The sequence below is a fragment of the Acipenser ruthenus genome, chromosome 5, assembly GCF_902713425.1.
Source record: "Acipenser ruthenus chromosome 5, fAciRut3.2 maternal haplotype, whole genome shotgun sequence".
Taxonomy (NCBI): domain Eukaryota; kingdom Metazoa; phylum Chordata; class Actinopteri; order Acipenseriformes; family Acipenseridae; genus Acipenser; species Acipenser ruthenus.
The window spans coordinates 40,133,535-40,154,383 of NC_081193.1; the positions used below are offsets into that span (position 1 = coordinate 40,133,535).

At 37.5% G+C, this 20,849-nt stretch overlaps 1 protein-coding gene across 2 annotated transcripts in view; it reads left to right on the forward strand.

Moving 5' to 3' along the window:
• Positions 1-14,040: 14,040 nt before the first annotated feature.
• Positions 14,041-20,849, forward strand: part of LOC117402389 (pleckstrin homology domain-containing family G member 1-like) — a 52,775-nt gene continuing 45,966 nt past the window's right edge. Inside the window, exon 1 of one of the 2 annotated variants that reach the window (XM_034003476.3) lies at positions 14,041-14,200. Coding sequence is in view for 1 of the 2 variants with exons in the window: in XM_034003475.3 (XP_033859366.3) it covers positions 19,156-19,165 (10 nt within the window). In the remaining variant the exon portion in view is untranslated. Of the gene's footprint in view, positions 14,201-18,839; positions 19,166-20,849 lie in introns of those variants that run through there. The other variant, XM_034003475.3, reaches the window with a different exon arrangement.

A 20,849-nucleotide genomic window follows, 5' to 3' on the forward strand; every position in this document is an offset into this window, starting at 1 on the left:
AGCCTCTATCCACCAGCCATCCTGCCACAAGTTGTTATTGTGAAGGATGACTTTTTAGGGGATGATCAGGCTATTTTGGGGATGAATGTGGTTACAGCTGCTGGGAAGAAGTATTTAAATCTGGGCATTCTGAGTCTTTTTTTTTGGCCTCCCAGAAGGACCAAATGATGTGGAACATGTGACGGCAAGCTTTCGTGGACTATATATAGTTAGCAAAATTTATACACAATAAAATAAACGTTTTATATACATAACATGTATATTCACGTTTTTTTTTATGTAAAGTATGTACAAAATTACGCACACAATATCCAGGGTGAATAGAAAGTAAGTATGCTCAACTAGCCGCAGAAGCGGAACAGCGAGGATGGAGAGTCCAGGTATACCCAGTGGAGGTGGGTTGTCGAGGATTTGTGGCACACTCTACAACTCTCAGAGACATCTGATTCAGTGGCCAAGAGCTGCGTCACACAGTGAAGAACTTACCTGAAGCAGCAGAGAGGAGTGGTTAAGACAGAAAGATTCTGGTTGGGGATATCAAGCACAATAGAAAGAAACGCTGATGTACGGGTAAGTAAGCAGGGTTGGGTTAAGTGGGGGATGGAGGGGGGTGATGCTGGGATGCCAGAATCACCGTCGAGCCCTCTTGAGGTGTCGTGGGCTAGTCGACAAAACACAGAGGATGGAAGGTGCCCACTTGAAGACCCCAGAGATGTACCCTACTTAGCTCAATCCAGACGGTTGTCATGCTGATGCGCTGGGGAGACCGCACTGTGGTTGATCCCCGGAGCCAGCATCACAGACGTTGTGTGTGCTGATGCGCTGGGGAGGCAAAATAAGCTGATCCCTGGAGCCAGCATTACACTTCAGCCATCAACACCAGGTAGAAGGATATCTATATCATCAGATGGAAGGAAATGCAAATGGATGGAGATGCAGATGGATCACATTAGTTTACTGTAAAGCTACGTCTTAGTTGGTGCTTATCTTGGCTAGAGCCGAGTTCAAATCAGCACGAAGTTTACATCTACTCTCATGTAATGGAAACTATATGAAATATGTTTTTTTGGAAATGGTAAAAGATACATATGTAATTATGAACAAAAAACACCTGAGTTATATTGTGAAATATTGTTACATATTTTTTGTAGGGTTAGCGATTCACTCTGTGCCAATCATTGAAGTGATCGAGGCAGCAGAAAACCCAGAATTGCTATCCTTTCGGGTTTGTTATTCATAGCAGAGCCTGCACCTTTTCTGTGGTCTCTGCTTACCTTGTGTGGGAGGGATTGTAACAAAGCAATCTACAGCACTACTTGGCACAGGCATTGCAAGTGATCTGTTTGCCTTAGAAAGTTGCTTCACAGCCTAATATTCAGTGCTGTAGTTTGTAAGTACTATAAAGCCATAAATATTTGCGAGCCTTGTATTATGCTTTTTTTGTGTATTGAAAAAAAACACGCAAACATTTTTGGCACAAAATTAAATTCCACTAACAATATATACTTTGTATATTGCAACAGGTCGCCAACATTTCTGGAGCAAAATAGATTTTATGGGTGTGATTCGCCAAATATTTTGGTTGCAAATATTTATGGCTTCACAGTATTTTGGCACTCTAAAAGATACTCCAAATACTGTCGCTGCTTTCTTAATCCTCCGAACACGGCTCAATCTTCATCACTCCCGGTAAACAAGCAAAACTGCAAAAATAATAAAATGAAATACTATGTATATACTTTAGATCGCTGATTGTTTGCCGCGGTATCTGCAACTCTTTTTAATGTCTTCAGAGACGGATAGGGATTTTTTCACGGAAAGCAATTGGGTAATAAAGTTACCTGATGATTTCGATCGCTCCTTCCCAACTTCAAAATACATATCACATTACTAACACTGCCTTAGGGCATGTATACAAAGAGATCAGATTGATAAAAAAAAACACAGAATAGACGGCAAACCTTGATGTATGCAGGAACGGCATGGTACTGCAAGCGCTCTTTCATTTGACGTGCATGCGTACGTCCTGGAGCTGAAGTGGTTAAGGTGTTGTGGGCCCATGTTATACAGCCATTTGGCTATCCTGAAAGGATTCACTCTGACCAAGGTGCTAATTCTGAGTCAGTTTTAGTTAACACTAGAACGACCGCGTTTTATATGCATACCTAGAAGAACCATGACCAGTCAATTTGACCGGCGTATAACATAAATATTATAATGACAAACAATTGAATATAAGTTGTAGTTTTATTCAGGAACCTCATATAAAGCATCTACACAACCAAAAACATTGTAAATAAACAGACATATGAACAGAAATGTGTTTATATAAAGACATATTACATAACCCGCATCCTCAGAAAACAGTAAAAAAAATTAAATAAACAAATATTTGAAAATAAATTTGTGTATATACAGGTATATCATATACATACAAAACTGTACAACTAAAACAATGTAAATAAGTATATATATTTTTTATAGACAGACATACTATAATCGAAATTACATGAGTAAATAAACATTTGTACAGAATGGGCCTCAGTCAAATGTGTGTATATAAATTTATATACAAAACTGTACAACTGAAACAATGTAAATAAGCATCACTCATTTTTGCAGCTATGCAATTCTTTCTTTGTCAGGGTAATTAGTAGATATATTTAGGAAAAAAGTCAGGAAAGTACAGCTCCTTATCTTAAACACACGCACAGCAATTTAAATTTAAATTCCAAAAACTGTCAAAATGACCTCCTTGGTCGTTCTAGTGTTAAGGAGTTGTGCCAGCAATATGGGTGTAGGAAGAATAGGACAACCTCTTGCCATCACCAAGGAAATGGAGCGTGTGAATGATTGAATTGGACTGTACATAGTTTATTGGGGGCCTTAGAGGAAGAACAACAGGGGAGGTGGGCAGCGTACTTCCAGGCTTAGTACATGCCTATAACAATAAGATGCATACATCTACAGGGTACGCCGCCTTTTATCTAATGTTTGGTCAGCATCTCATCTCCCAGTAGAGATGGTACTGGGGACGCCTGTCAATTACATGGGAAGTAATACAACAGTGGGTACAAGAACGTCATAAACACTTGGCTTGGGCCAATGAAGAAGCTGGGGCACGAGCAGGTGAGTGTAGAAAGAAAGAGAATGCCAGGTCTGATAAGACCGCTAAGGATGCGCCCCTATTGGCCTGTTGGTGTGGGACTTCAAGCGTAGAGCAAAAGGCAAGACAGCAAGAATAGCCGTGACCGAGGTAAGCCACCAAAAGGTGGGGGAGAGTGTTGCAGGGCTGGCCTGGTCCGTAACGCAGGCCTTCAGCCACAGACGGTTTTAGGGGATTGTTTTAATTTTTTTTGTATTGTTCCCTCCATTTTTTCTACTTTTTAGTGCACTGCTGTTCCAAACATTGTTTAAATAAAAATTTTAAACATGGTGTCTGTCCCCTTGTATGTTGCGGGTCCCGTTGCTGACAGTCCCCAGCCAAAATTATAGACAGTACTGAACCCCTAAGCTTGTTAAACCTAGGGTGACACAGCACAACTACAGCTGGGGTTTAATTGGTTCTGGCCCCCGTTACAATTTAATTGGTTTTGTGCCATGCATAGAATTGTTATGGTGTAATAATAATTTTGCATAGTGGGTTAACATCCAATGTAGGTCAAAGTGAGCCATTTGAATTACCTGTAGTCTTGTATTTGTGTCAGCTTTTGTTGCCAAACTGCATACTTGGAACCTTTGAATCAGATTACAAAATACTGGCAAATCTTAAGGTCGCTATCAGGTGCATGTGTAAATTTGTCATTTTTCTACTGAGCTAAAACAATGAATACCTGCATGTGGATAAAAAGGTAGATTGCATAATTGATTAATACTCCAGAACATGTGACATACCCAGTAAATGTTTTCACTTTAGGTCCTTACCCACATGATATTTTAAAAATGACTGCAGGTAAAGTGTTTTTTGTATTGAATGAATTACAGTATATCTGACATTTTCTGTACGAGAGCTTCAGTAATAACAGTGTTTGAGATTTTGACTATGTGTTCATTAAAAGGTGGGAGAAACATAACAAAAGATAAGCAATACAAATAAGAAGTTGCAATGCAACTACTTATTTGTATTGCTTGAATGCCTCAGTATTCTTTTTGTTTTATTTATTTTTTTAATTTAGAGTGACCAATTATTATTTGTATTTATTTTTTCCCCCAATTTGGAATGTCCAATTATGTTTTTTCTCCTCACCGCAGTGAGTCCCCGCACAGCACAGACGTTCTGAAGGCATGTGAACGTCCTCTGATCTCACAAGCCTAAAGCCAGAATGGCTTTTACGCCAAGCAATCCAGAGCAGAGGTGGGCAGGCTACTGATCCCAGAGAACAGAGCTCAGCCCTGCTTTTTATCCACTCTGAATGTGCTTGGTGTCTGGCCAGTAGGGTTCATTGTTGTGCGATGAGGAGAATGAGTCCCTGCCGGTTTCCCATCCCCACCCCGGGAGTGTCAGAGTCAATGTGACGCCCCCTTCGGAGTCCCCCAGCAAAGTTCGGCCTCTTTGCACAGCCAGGACACACCTGTCCAAGCTGTGTGACTCATCCTGCGCTTCCAGCGGCATTGCTTAACTGGATGAGCCACTCGGGGACCACTAGGCTTCAGTATTCGAACCAGATACTTCATCCATAACTATAAAACACTCCACAGTGGTACATTTAAAAATAATGAAAAACTGTGTAAGTTCAATGAAAACCTCCCTTAATGTCTTCAATGTTGAAATTAGTTTTGGTTTGCATCCATCGATAAAAACTAAAATTTATTCAAGTGGGAGATCACAGGAATAGCAGCTAATGCATTGAAATGTATATGAATTCACGGCCATTCAAGATTAACTAAGCAAAAGGCACAGGATTTTGCACATGTTGGACATTAAAATATGAGATACTATATGGCACCAATTTTTCTTTCTAATGCCCACTGCAGTGCATACTAATATGCTAATATGAAGTGAAATGGAGGGAAAAGCACATTTTAAAATCCAAGCTCAAAATGTTCCCCATGAAGAACAGTATTGATGCACCGACCCCGAGCCCCCCCCCCCCCCCCCCCCCGCAAAAAGCATCCTCTGTAATTATTCATGTCTAACCTGTAATTGTCATTCAGTGTCCAACAGTTCTAATGTTTATCATCAATAGAGGGCAGCTAGAAATGCATTGTAACATTGGGTATAGTTTTACAAACACAAGTTTTATATATAACTGCATGTTTAGTCTGACCTTTTTCTAAAAGTATTTTGTCTTTATATATTTGTAAATTATAATTTGGTTTTTTGCTACCATATTTGAGGGTGAAGTTTGAATTTATTTTTTTATGAATTTGGTATGCAGTTCAACAACTACTCATCTCCACTGTGAGTTTTCCTTAAGAAAATAATTTTAACTACAGAAAACTGTGAGTAGTTTCCAAATAAAGCCAGAGGGGGTGTTAAATAAGGCATGAATGATGGTAACTTTTTTTTTTTTCTTTTTTTCTGAAAGGTCAATGTGGTCTTTAACATCTGTGAAGTCAATTGATCTATCCAAATGACCAAACTCCCTTAAAGCACTCGGGCAGTGTAGGGTTAACAGTGCATCTTGCCTGGGCTCCCAAGCGTCCTGCTGAGGTGCTGCTGTTCGGTGGAACATGTCCATGTTGTTCCCAGGCTAGATTTGAACCGTGAGACCTTTTGTGAGTGTGTGTACCTGCTGAACCACTAGCCTGACCCCCTGGGTTATTGGATCTGTTGCACATAATCGGATTCAAGTTCATTTGCATTGTGTCGGGAATGTTTTCATGGCAAATCAAATGTGGAACCATTTAAAATGTATATATTTTTTATAAATTGAACACTATTATTTAAGAAGTATTTTTTAGTTTAATTTGTTTTTACAATAGAGTACATTTTTATAAGAAGTTGTGCTTTGTTTTATTTGTGTATTCAGCTACTCCAGTGTAAATATCATTTGTATTTTTTCATGTAGGGAATGATCATTTTATGGTTTGGAAAGCTTCATGCACATAACAGCTGCTTGGTTATGTAACATTTTCCTACTTATCTTTGAACAAGCCTGCTTTTGATTAAAACATCTTTGAAAGTGCCAGCTTATGGACTTCCAGGCCGTACATTCTCCAGGATGTGTTTTAACCCTTTCAAATACAGATTGTATGTGTTTAAAAATATTTTACATGGCTTTAGTGTAACTACAAACAGATTTGTTTAGAGTAATACCAAAGGTATTTTCTTTTAAAAACAAATCTGCTATACATCAGACTGGCGCTAATATCTTAACTAGCACATTTAAAGTACCACCTAACACGACAAACAAAAACTGATAAAGGTAATTGATGTTTTTGTCTTGATTTTTTTGTTTTACCTCATTGTTTTAAATCCAGTTTTTGTCATTTAATCTCGTAATCGAAACAACTAATGTGATTTTGTGATGTTTTTGAGTTCATATTTAATATGAGGCCCCATAAACTTGTCAAACTTAGTTTAAGAATGAAAACGCTTGTGTTAATGTAATTTGGTACTTTTATATACCATATTCTTTCGAATTTAAGACACAGCCCAAATTTCCCACCCTCAATTTCAGGAAAAAAATAAAAACATCACATAAATAGGCAGTTTGCGGCTGTCTGATATCACACAGAGCATTACAGTTATGCGCTGCTTCTCATTTCCAGTCGTGATTACTCACACCTGTTTTTCTCCCAATTTGTGAACTGTGGTATTGCTTGGCATGTCGAAAAATATGGAGGTCTGATCAGCATTTCCGATCTGTCCTAGCTGGTACTGTTTGTTAGAAATGCTGAAATTGTAAAATCTTCTCTTTTAATTCCTAAGGAAGTTAACGACACTTCTTTGAAAATGGCTGCCTGTATGTCATGGATAATTCGAGATCTGGCATTAACATTGCTGCTTGTGTATTGGGGCAGTGACGTCTTTGTTCGTGTTTTATTGGCAGTTAGTCACGTTGCTGTTTTTGTACTCGGGTAATCATCTTTTGTTGGCGATTTTAATACACGCATCACTATACTGTACTCGAATTTAAGACGCAGGATATTTTTGAGAAGCAAAAAATTGTTAAAAAAGTGTGTCTTAAATTCAAAGGAATATGGTATAAAAAAAATAAAGCAAACAAAACAAAAATCAAACATCTTGCCTCTCTGTTACTAGAGACAGGGTGAAGCCTGTCCAAACATGGAGATGAGTTTTATCTCCATTTGAACTTGTGAACTACAGTACAAGTAACTTTTGTCACCTGCTGTACAATATGTGCACATACCTTTTTATTTTTGTTTTTGCAGGACTCTCCCCTAAAGCAGTGGGATTAAAGCTTTAGCGCTGCCGTGTCAAGAGTGTGGCATGTTCATCTGTGTTAAAGCAGATCCGTCTGTTAGCAAAACCAGTTTACTCTTTGCCACTCACTTCAACTTCTCAAATACAGGTGCAATAATAAAGGCATTCAAATATGTTTTCTTATTACTTATTAGTGTGAGTAACCTTGGTCCCCCTTTAACTGTTTTGACACTTTTTAGTTCTTTGCTTGTTTTTCCATTTTTTTTAATTCTTTAACACAGAAAGTGATCTGGTACCAAGAAGCAGCTATAAAGTATTTTGCGTTTAAAGGAAATTGGTTTTAAAGGCTTAGTTGGCACACCTTTTACTGTATTAAAATCTATTAGCCCTATTTTATTTTGCTTTATCACAGGGTTATGAAGTGCCCCAAAATTGTGCCCTATAAATTATCTTACAGCAAATCTATATTTGTGGCCATTAAATAAGATTTTAGCAACATGAACTGCAGTCCCACTAAACCCCATGACACACTCTTGTTTCGGAGATTAGAATAAAGCAGCCAATTAACTGTATTTGCTCAATAGTCTTTAGCCTGATTGCTAAACTGATGATTTTTTTACAAATATACATGCAGTTGTGCACAAGTGTTCCAGCCATTGATTTGCAAATTGCAATGCCTTCACAAACTACAGTATACTGTGTTTATGAAAAGTAGTAGTGTTTCACTGGCAGGCTTTGCATAGCAAAAAAGTACCCAGAAGCAATTTAGGTCTGATTTACTCTGAGTAAATGTTCCCATGTTAAAATAGACTTAATTACTGCTGTTGCCACTGCTACTACAAATATCCCTTATCTTCAAACCTTCGTCTGATTTATCCCTGTTTACACAGAGTGCAGGAATTTCCCTTTAACTGTCTGATTGTAACCTTTTAATATTGCAAACCAGCCTGATGCTGTCACTGCTTAAAGAAACAGTGAGAATGCAATGCCTATGTCTATGTCTGTATAAAGATCTGCAGACCTCAGGGTGCAGTCATTCAGTATGAATAAAAATGACATATTCCCTTTAATACATTTGGGACTCCTACAGCAGACAACTGGAAACCAACTATAACTGTAAACTACTATATACATATGTTCAAACCTGACGAGTACACATCAGTGTTATAGAGATGCATCTATCTAGAGCTATGACCAAAAGTTTTGCATCGTCTAGAATTTTAGTATTGAGACGTAAGAAAATGAAAAACTATATGAACATAATTTAGATATTTTGTTTACATCATGTAATCAAATAAACTACAAAATAATATTGCAAGTGTCTATAAGAAGCCATAATAGTAGTACAGTATTTCATGTTAGATTTCAAAATGTCAATTTTTTAAAATAATTGTCAGTTTTTCGTTAAGTATATGGAAAACTAGAAAGCGGTATGTACCAGTAATTTAATATGGTAACATAACATTATTCAGCAGGTTTCATTCAACTTTTGAAGCAAAATGTGTTAATTCTATAGGGTGATGCAAAACGTTTGGTCATAGCTGTATATCTAAAAGGTTTTATCTGGTGGTAAATAGCTTTCATTTTGATAGAAAAGCCACATATCCACAGCAGTCACAACAACATTTCAAGACAAAACTGCAAAGCCTGTCTACAAGACTTTAACATTTTTTGACACAGAGCAAAATACATGTTCTGTAAAGTTCCAGTTATTCATATAAACCTTTTTGATTCTGTGGAGTAGATCTAATCTTTACCACCCAATATGTAATAGGTAAACTACAATACAGATCCTCAATACAAATGCCTGCTGATTTGTGACTTAAGTTCTGGTGCAAGGAAATTGTGGTTTGCCAAATTATTGGGTGGTGTTAGTGAAGTTGAAGTTGGCTTACATTAGGCACAGAATAATGTCTTATATCTAAAAATTAGGAACTCAGAAGTAGTCAAGGCAATCCAATATCTCTGATGAAAACAGAGTGCGTGGTGTTATATCCAGTCAACTAATTCTGAAATGGCAAACCTTATCACTAAGGGATAAACTGTTTTGATTTTTCACCTTGCATTGTGTTTTGCTTGTGGTGTTTACTTACATTTTTTAAACAAGGTGAATACTGTTGGTGCTCAAGTGCTCTATTGGAAAACCTTAACAGAGGAAGTATTTCTATCAGTTGAAAACACCTGAATGTCTGGGTTCTGTGTCTTAGTGCTCAGACAGGTACAGGAAGAGGCTGCAATGGAGCTAATAATGGCGAGGTCCCAAGGCTTGGGAGAGAACAAGCTGCTAAAATACAGGGCTTTCCTTTCATTTTCACGGAAGATCATATTTCCAGCTGTGTCCAAGTCTGTTGGCCAAATAACCTACGCAAGGTTACAGGCAGCCACTGGTTATTTTACTAACAGCAAGTGCACTGCTTATTGTATATCGGTTATCTTTTTTTGTTTTAGCACAGGTTAACACAGACTTAGGGTTCAAGTCAAAATACATTATTATCTGAGGTCTGCTGTGAGAGTGAAACACATTCTGTGTAGGACAAACCCATTTCAATATTTTCTCCACAGCAATAATTGTTTTCATTTTGATATCTGCAGACATCTATAGCGTCATGGTAGGTCATAGTGTTATCAGTAACGTATGCCAATATTATTGCTGAAACATATTTTTAGCTAATATTGACACATTTACCAATATGCTTGAAGAGTATGGCAGGGTCAGAAAAAAATTGTAATATTATTCTGAAATGTATATTTGTAGAAGTATATGTCCTATATTTTGTATATAGTCTGGGAAGTTAGTAGTTAAGTTGATAGTGTCCCAGATTCCATATTTAGACAAGTATTTTTTTAGAGGAAGACATAAGGACAGAATTTCCTAGAGAAAGGAGTCCAAGGTTAGATATATTTTATGTACATTTCACTGAAACACCATCCTATGTTTTGTAGCGTTTGATGCCTTACTTTTATACCAACATTGTTTAGGTGACCTCCTGTTTGGCTATGTAGTAGGGTGCATTATGAAGACGGCGCCTTCCCCCCCAACCCCCCCGGACTGAATACTGTGTTTGGCACAAAATGGCCTTGGGAAGACACAGCAGATAAGAGCTTTATTACTGCATAATAAACAGGAACCTCTATTTTATTTGGAATAAAAGTCCCAATGCTGAATGTTATTGTGTAGCCTCCCATAAGATTAGAGGACCCAAGACGAACAAATAGACTTTCTAATTTTAAATTCCAGGAAAACTAATTTCCAAAACATACTGAAAGATAAAGCTGTCTATTAAGATAAAAAAAAATCTAATCATCAGACTGGTATAAATTGTAAACAAAACGCCCACCAACATTGTTTGTATCACATTCTTAGTTTAACTGTGCATATCCCAGCTAACGGGGATATAGTGAAGATGATTTGTACTTAAGCTGCACATGCAGTTTTAGATTTTGAGCTCTTACTATTGTAAAGAAGCGTGGCATGATTATTCTTAAGCAGAAGTCCTGTAGGGTGTCACAGTGGTCTTATCATTCTTGGACTCGGAATAGTTAAGATAATGAAGGCTATTAAACTATGCATGGTCATCTGTTATGAGCTATTCGATGCTAAAACCCAATTGTCTGAGCTATGGCTATATCTTGGGGAAACGCTTGTACTAACAAATTTAATCTGGCATTTTATATCAGGTTAAATGCCCTGTTTGTGTTTTGTCATTAAATAAATTGTGGTATCAAAGCACATTGAGCACACAGCCCCTAGCATTGCAGGGATGGAAATAAGACTCCTATTACATAGCAGTTCAAGCCATTCCTCAGGTGTGTCTTATTAAACCAGGAATGGACAGTGTATAGGTAATAAGCTCAGGTGTGTCTTATTAAACCAGGAATGGATCAATCTGCTATGCAACTGGAGTCTTACTTCCATCCCTGCATGGCCACAGATTTGAGGGCTGTCACTCAAGCACTGTGATATTTTATCTACAGGAAGATAGGCTTTTGCTTACTGACAAATTTGTTTTCTTATTTTTTGGGTTCTGTACATACCTCTTTCCTTATTTGCCCACTGCAGATGCATATATCCAGCCACAGGGCTATACAGTAGTGGAGTTGACAATCCATCTGTCATTCCTCTCATTGTGATATAACCAATTTCCTTTAAGATAATGGATTCAGGTTGGCCTTAATTTACCACAAAGGTCCTGTATTTACTGGTCTGTGTCAAGAGAAAAACATGTGGGAAACTTTGACAGTGCAATTGGGGTGTTAAGTTACTTGGGAATTTTGTTTGCAAAACTTTTGATTTGTTCTTCTCCTGGCTAGGAAATTGCTGTAATTATTTTGTTTTCTGGTCAAATATATGGCCTCTGGTTGCAATAACCTCCTCTACCAGATTTCCCCAGCAGTGATATATTTCCATTGGTGTGTGAAAAATTCCAAGATTCCCAGTATAAACCCAGTATGTCATTTAGTTAGTCAGTACTTGCCTTCAGTTCAAATTTCTCATAAACCCAAGGTAAAATGGTTGCCCACAAAACCTTCTAACTGGCCTGGTCAAGGCAGTGCTTAGGTTATCAGTTAGTGATAACACTATAGCCCTGATTCGTCATAACACATTTGAAAATTACTTGTATAAAAGGAAACGGTGATCCAAAGCCACCATGGATGCACCTCCATAAAACATTCAAGTTAAATAACTTGTTTCCTTTTTGCACTGGTTCAAATACATAAGTGAAAACATGAGTAATACAGTTTTTGTTATTTTTTGTTGATATACTGTAACTATCACCATATATATGCTCTACGTAGAACTTGACAGCTTGGTAACTTGGAAAGGTTCTTCTTTGTTTTATAAGAAATAATTAAAAGTTTTGATTGTTTTTATGTTGCGTTCTTACTGTATAGATGTTATTGTGCTCTCAGCCTAGGTACAAACCATAAAGTATAATTGTCAGGTGTTGAACTAGTGTCTATGTTAGACAAAATGTATTCATTGAGGAACAAGTCGTGGATTTTGGAAGCCAGGAGAAACTAAGCATAACTTTTTAGTCGCCCATATTTAAAAAACAGGTAACCTGTGTGAAAAAATATGAATGGTGTACTTTGAATAGTAGTGTTGGCATATTCCTTTGTGTCCCTAACACCGAACCCCTCATCTGTGGTCTTTGATTGCAGTGATAAAGTTGAAGGCCTGACAATCTAACTTTCAGTTGGCATTACAACAGTGGATGATTTTTACACATTTTTGTTTCTTAATCCACCAAAAAAAAAGCTTTTTGATGGTTCTATTCCATTATTATCAGAGGGGTGAGGCTTTAAAAGTATGATGCTGTTTTTAATTTTTTTTTCTTTTTGTTTATAGGAGTGACGTTGCTACTGTTGACACAGCTCGTAATACATTTTCTACTAAGAATTACAAAGATAAGAAACTGTTCAGCTAACTTAGTTGGTTTCACATTCCTTTGATGGTTGTGTTGACATTTACTTAATTTAAATGGGTCACTTGCAATAAATCTACAATTCCAGAAGGAGTCACTCAGGAATTACATAATGGCTTAAAATAGGGGCTTTCATGTTGGCCTTTTACATTTGATTCCATCTTAAAAACAATGGCTAAATAGAGAGAGTCTGATTTGTTAGGTGTATGAGAGTACACTTTATATTTACTGACTAATATTATACATTTGTTATGTCATGTGAATATATGCACATTTACTCTTTATGAGAACTAAATTAGCTACAGTAACCCTCCTCATGAATGAAAAGCTACTGATGCAAAGGTTTGGCCTGTTTTTGTTTTATCGTCTTTCTTTTCTATTACAATTACTAGATTATATTGAAAGAAATGATAGCTGTTTCTTTAAAAGTCCACTTACACCAGAAGAGACTTTTGGGGTCTTAAACTAGCGTTTGTATATAACAGTAAATCTAATAAATAATAACAACCCTTCATATCAATTATCACAATTACCTTGATTAACACAGACAAATAATAATTTACTGTATGAACTTGGAGATATGTGACATAGCTGGACTAGTTACGTGGATATACTGTTGGGCATAGGTAATGTACATCTGGGATCCCCATGTAAATTCAGTTCCTGCCTGTATTTCAAACTGGGGTGTATAGGATGTACACTTTGTATAAAATAAAATTTAAGGGAAGAATAAAGTAATCTGCAAAATGTAGTTTGCACTTTGTTTTTGTAGCTGAAATATGATGTCAAGTCATTTACAGTTACTTATTGTCAATTTAAAAATCAAGGACGTCTTTCATTCTTTCTGGAAAAAATAAAGATTTGCCCTTTTGTTTTTATTTCAAAGTCTTGCTGTGCTGACGATGAAGAGCACTGGTGCTTGGCAACTCAAATCAAGTGCCATTTAAAAAGATGTGAGATGTTGCAGAGAGTGGAAGCGCTTGTGAAAGAGAAAATCGTTTTCCTCCGATATACTTTTGCTGTCTGCACTGCAGTGCTGGCAAAAACCCAGCTCCGTTATCAGCAGAAACTGCAGTATGAGTCTCCATTCAAAACTGAGTTGATAGTCCTTGGCTGATCGTTTGCTTTCTCACGAAAACTCAGCGCCGGTAATTAGTTATATGATGTGCTTAGTAGGTGCTGCCTTGCTCGCTCACTGCTTCTCCAATCCGATCCCATTCGTATGTGGACTTTGACAGGGGGAGCATCTTGCTAGTTGTCGTCCTCTTGAGTGCCTGAGAAAATCTGAGACCAATTAACGCGTTAGTGTGGGGAAACGGTGAATGGACTTTTGCAGCACGACGGAGTATCTGCCAGAGAGGGATATCCTTTTTAAAGCAGCGTCTTGAATTAACACCCTCAACAAATGAAGGCTCATTTTACTGGAGTGCAAATTGCCTACACGGTAAGTGTCATTTATTTGTTAACATCTCTACCTTCCCATCTAGTTTGTAGATGACGAAGAGTGTTCTAATTACTTGGTAGATAGATAGTGTTAAAGAAGAATGTGCTATCCACAAACATTTAATGTATTTAGTGTGTGAGTGTGTGTGTGTAGTGTGTTTTGAACCATGTGTATATGAACTTGCATTACAAATAAAATGATTATTCTCCTGATGGCATAGTTTTAACCCTCACATTTAGGTTGCTCAATTAAAGAGAAAATATGTAGCCCTTGGTTGTATGCTTCTGGCAGTCTAAATTTCTCTTTCAAGCAAATCACCCTGCCGGCGTCAATTACCTTGTTACCTTGTTACACGTTATAGATTCTTAATGTGCTATGATAAAACAAAAGTTAACTACAGTATATGAATTGCTAGTCTGTGCATGCAGTTTGAGATGGTGTGCGTTCCACAGTTCTTGCCAAATAAATTACGATAATAATAATAATAATAATAATAATAATAATAATAATAATAATAATAATAATAATAATAATAATAATTTAACAAAAATACTGTTTTACAATTGCTATACTTATAATTTGCGGTGAAATAGATTTATCTCATGGTTTGACACGTTTCTGCTACTGGCTATTTGCTTTGTGTTTCGGTAAGCTTTAAATAAGCTGGGTAGTTCTAGCACCCTTAGAAACGCCTGTTGAAATTCAAGTGGTTTATTTCTATAGTAACTGAAGCAGGTTTTTATTTTTCCGGTATTATTGTAGAGCTGGCAGAATTCAGAATTGTGGGATGAACCTTGTTTGCAATGGGATGTTTTTTATACTGTAAATCCCTGTTGGTTTCAAAAGTCATAAACAAGGCAAAACTTTCCTTGTGAACAATTAGTCACCGGCCATTAAGTAATAGCAGCTATGACTGAAGTTGTATCAGCTGTCTTTAAACTTGTGACAACCCATTTCTCAACACTGACGTTGCTGTTTTTTCAAGCTTCAGTGTTGTCAATGGGCCTTTAGTATACAAGCTTGAAATACACTCTAGGAATTTGTCAGTTTACACATTGTTTTATTTAATTAATTGCTGGTTATAGTCTTGCTGGAGTTTTGAGAAAGATCAACGCTCTTCCTGTCCATAAAACAAAAAGCTAAATGTGCAGTTTTTCTCTGTATCATGTGGCCGCCAAGTGGTTAGAAGAGGAATAACATGCATCTGCAAAAGCTGCATTTAGGAATCCGTTGTAAAACAAACAAAAAAAGGTATCTTTTATAAAGTTAGAACATCAGTAAGGAGACAGCATGTTCCTGTGTTGTTGTCTTGTTACTGAACCTGTTTCAAGTCATTTCTGATGACTTTATGATCTTCGTTTAACACATGTCTGCCACGTTAGGTTTTCAAGTTCATTTTTTTCCTTGCCTATTTATCTAGGGCATCTTTCTAACAGCAAATGAGTAACCAGAGTAGCTGCATTATGAGTTTCCCCATTGCTGAACAGTCTCTGCTGAGGGCAGGAACCAACATGAGGAATATATGAAGCTGTGGGTTTCCATTTGCCCAGGAAGCAGCTGCCTTTACCATAGCTGTTTAACCTGACAGCTGTCAAATGAAATCCAAAGCAGCGTTCACTATAAACAGGGGACCGTGGGATGACTGAGTGTACAGGAATGGACATACCTAGAGGGAGAATAAAGGCCTTTTGGAATATACTAAGAATACATTCAGTGAGTGGGTCATTTGCCTTCTATCTGTATTTGATGAGTGATTTAAGATGTATTACCTTGTAAGGTTAGTCTGCAGTATTACACAATTGGTACCGCTCCGTTTTATATGGGGGAGATGCCAGAAAGGTCAAAGTGGGGTTAATGCATATTGGAAGCAAAAACTATTTCTTTTTTTGGGTGTGCTTCATTATTGTACTATAAGTGTTTCCTTGCAGTTCCTGTCATTGAGAACTACATAAATGATTAACCTTAAAATGAACCAGTTTATTACTTTCCTTATTTTGTGTTGATTGGAATATATACTGATGCACAAAAGAAACACAGCACTCAGTTCTGATGGATTTAATCAAATATTTTAAACATAGATATCAAACAAAATCACAGAAAATGTGAACAAAAATACAGATCAAACAATCATAAGTTTTCAGTATGAAACATGACAAATGAAAACATTACAAAGTTAGTATTGGGTATATCCTCCCTGAGCATTTACACAGTCCTGGCAGCACTGATGCATAGACCTGATCAGCCTCTGGATAGACTGCTGTGGGATGTTCCGCTTACTCCTGTGCAGCTGCAGCCAGCTTGAACAATGCAACAGTCAGCATAACGCTCACCACGACGTCTCCACACACATTGTCTTCCGTCAGGTCTGTCAAGGGCAAAACGGCATTCATCGGTGAATAAAACACTCCACCACTCTCTCCGCCACCACCTCAGATGTTCTCTGGGCCACAGAAGACGGTGATTTCGTCTCTCAGCTGTCAACATGTTACCCCTGAACGGCCTCTGAGCTTGCAAATCATTTTCATGCAGACGGAGAGCTACAGTCTTTCTGCTGACGCATGGGATATTTCTTCCTGGCATTTCTCATGCTGTAGCCACTGCTGTCTGAAAACGATTATGCAGATGGATCAGTCGGATGTGACGGTCCTGGGCCGGTGTGATGACCCTCTGCCTTCCAGGATGTGGCCTGTCCCTCACAGAGCCGGTTTCCTGGTTTCTCTGGACTAGTCTGCTGATTGTTGAAGCAGAGCATCTCATTCTCCGGACAACTTCTCTAACAGACAAGCCGCCTTCAATCATGCTGATAGCAACAAGGCGATCTTCATTCCTCAATCTGGGCATGGACGTATCTTTCGCTGTTCTTGCGTTTAATTAAAATCATGTCTTTTCGAATGGCTATTTATACAGATTCTTAATCAACTAATTTTGCCAATTTGAACTCAACTCAAATACCAAACACTGAGCACCTGGCATTTTTATGAAATCACATGACTTGAGCTCAGTATTTTGTTATCCCAAGGAATAATACTACTCAAACAATCAACAAACCTATCTGCTCGCTATTTAAAATGTAAATAACATTATGTATGTGCCAAATTAGCTATTGATGTAAAACTTAGACACAGAACACTAATGTAAAGCAAACTGACTTCAATCATTCAAACTATACAGCTAATAATTAAAACTGTAATGGATACTTGATTGGCCCAATAAAAGAGGTAATCAATCTTAAAGTGGGACTTACCTGTATAAGTTGGTCATTTAAATGCAGATTAAAAGAAGTCATTCCCCAAGGGGGGTCCTATTGATTGCCCCCACGTGTGCTCCATCTGGGAATGCTGAAGATATCGGGCTGACTTCAGAGGTGATTGGTCTTCACACCACTGCAGTTTTTTTAAGCCAGCATTGTAGAATAATAAGAGGGTTCTGAGGTGAGGACATACGCTGGAGCTGGAATACTTTTTTTCCCGCTGTGCCTCTTTTCAAATGGTTTCAACGGAATGTCTGTGTTTTTAAACTCACTTGAGGAGAAAAATGGCATTGTGTGTGCTGGCCACAAATCTGTTTGCTCTTCCTCCTCGCTACAAGAAGAAATAGTACCTTATGCTGGCACTTTCAGTCTTTTTTTTTTCTCCAGTTTCTGGGCTCAGCTGTGGGGCTTCTGCAATGCTATCATCTTCCTGTTGCCACAGCAACCACAGCACTATGGCCCTGGTCATCTTGGCAACCCCTCCTTTGTTTAAGGCCCATTGTGTACTGTCCAGACGCAGTACTCAGAGCTTTGTTGTTATTATGCAGTGGCATATGGAGCTGGATGATTAAAAATGCACAGGGAAAGGGGCTTAAAGGACATGTGTTTTTTAAACTAACCTCATTTATTAAATCTTGGCCTAAATCAGTTTTTTTAAATGGGAAATAAAAGAATAACTTAATAAAACAGTACATTTTAAAGATATCAGTAAGATATTTGAAATCTTAAAAAAATATGGACAGTTACATCCAAATTTATTTTTAGTTTGCCATGTTAAGTAGCTTGAAAAAATCTTTGTTTACTGAAAATAAATTCTTAATCCTGACCTTTTGCAATTGTTGTTTTGCTTTTGTTTGTATTTTAAAATGTACATATAGTGGGTAGGCTGTTTGCCATATTGGAACCTTGTGTGTAATATTTATTATAGGCAGATATATATATTTAAAAAGAAAGGCTAGCTCAGACTGGAATTCAATTAAAACATTTTCTCAAAACAGAGCCTAAAAAGTAAAATTTTAAATGTAATTTTTGTTTTAAATATGAATCTTTTTCTAATAAAGTGATGGCAGCTGGGGTTTCCCCGAGAGATTTGGGTCTCAAAAGTGAGCATACTGACTAATGGCTGTGAGAACAGGGTCCTACTCACTGAAGTGGTACCAAGACAGTGGCCTCCTAGGGCTGTGCCGGGCCGCAGAGCTCAGTAGTGAATGTGTGGCATTGTCTTTTAATGAAACGTCTTTGGTAGCGATAAGTATGTCTGGACTGACTGAGAGAAACTTATTTTAAAATTGTAGCTTCTTATTAACTAGACCGGGAAAGAGGGTGGGGCAAAAGGAAAGTGAAGGGGGCTGGGGGAGGAGGTTTGGTTATTCAGCTCCAGAATGTGAAACAGGTTAGATGTGCTTTATCAATCCCCTGTAGTAGTGGCTGGTGGTACAACTCCGGGGAAGCTTTTTCTGCTTCATGCCCTTCCTACTGTAGTGCACAAGGGGAAAAGAAAGTGAGTGCAGGCTTTACCAGCTCATCGGCAGTGTGTGTGTGTGGTGGACACTGAACAGCTAGGTCTGTGAAAAGGAAATACTGGAGAGAATGTAAGGAAGTACAAGTGGCAGAAGGCAGAGGCAGTCTGAATTAGATTTGCACTTGGGACCTTTCAGTGGTTGGATGTATAGACGTTCTGGGCTGCTGCTTTATTTAAGGGACCATGCCAACTGGTAAGCAAATGCATTATTATTATTTATTTTAATTATTTATGAAGCTGCAACTTTTTTTTTTTTTTTTACTTTGTACAGTTTAGATAAATGTTGTACTCTGCAGTATTCTACTTGTCTCTATTATAATAATACAGCCTTTTATAGCTTTCATTTCTGGTGTTCATTTTATTTTATTTTTTAAAGTTGGTAAAGTCTTAGTGGTTGATTTATCTTTTTTAATAATTTGTAGTTTTCTAATAAACTGTTGGTGCCTGTGAAAGTAGCACCCTATCAGTTTTCACTGTTTATTCATTGTCGAATACTTTCCTTGCCTTGGTACTGCCTGAGCAATTTTTTTAGGGGCTGAGTGTTACCAATACCAGCCAGTTTCACAAATTAGTACCCCCAGAGGGCCATAATTACAGTTTAGGGCTGCTAGCATTTTGTTTTTTTTTGGGGTTGTTACAACTGCTGTAGGCTCAGATGTGAACTATCTGACATGGCTAAAAAATAACACCTTTTTGATTGTATTCAGAACATTTTTTTACTTTAGCTGCTTTAAACTCCTGTTTAGATGAGCAGGCAATGCGACTGAAACTCATAAACATTAAAATAACTATTTAGGGAATAGCTTTGATTTCTGTGCACTGCTTTGGGAAGTATAATCTAATCACTGTGGAAAGAAGCTACCCAGCAGGAAGGAGGTTGTATCCATTAGGACCTGTTTTAACAAACAAAAACATGTTCTTTGTTGACCAAGATCCTTCTTACCTTCTCATGAACTGAACATGAAACATTATGCCTGCCTGCTTGAACACCCCCCCCCCCCCCCCCCCCAACACACACACTGTATATATAGCTGTAGATATCTACTGCAGTATACATAATTCCATTAGCATTTTAGACTAATGACTTTGTACAGCTGAAGACCATATTTATTTAAATTTTTTACCCAAAATGTCCGAAGAGCTAACACTGTTTTCATAATGGAGCCAACAGGCAATATTTCTAATAAAGAATATTTTTTTTTTACTGATTACCACTCTGTATGCGGACAATATTTGTTTAAATATGTTTTAAAAAACACACTATTTTCAAAGTCAGTTGTAACAAGATAGCAAGACAAATCACTTTTTTTTCTTTTTTCTTTTTGCTTGCCAAACTAAATCTGTGGTGTAGGTAATGCAGCCAAATTGTGTTCAGTCAGTGCATTGAAAGCGGTACAGAGATTGTCCAGGGGAATCCTGTTTCATCAAGGCCTCTGAAAAAGGCATTGGTGCACCATCTGAAAGAAAAGCAGAATTCTTGCTTGGCAGTGATTTTAAAAACTGATTTTAAAGCCGTTTGTTATGGTGGCTACTTTCTGTAACAATCTAAGCTGCAAGCAGAGTTCAAAGAAATGCTTTTTTTATGGTAACATCTGTTATGCAGCTAGAATTTATTGCCTTTCCAGTGAGTTTAAGTTGAATGTTTGGCAGGGTATCAGAACTAACAGCCAATGGGCAAGATTATATAATGCAATGATCATTTTACCCTGTAAAAACAGAATCAAAAATCTTGCCAGTTCCAACTTTTTTATTTTACATGGTGCAAAAGAAATACAGTAAAGGGAAACCTGTTAAATACAAATACAAGAGAAACATCCAAACACACTATTGACAAAATGATGTCCAAGGAAACCTCTGTGGGGTATTTTGTAATGTGG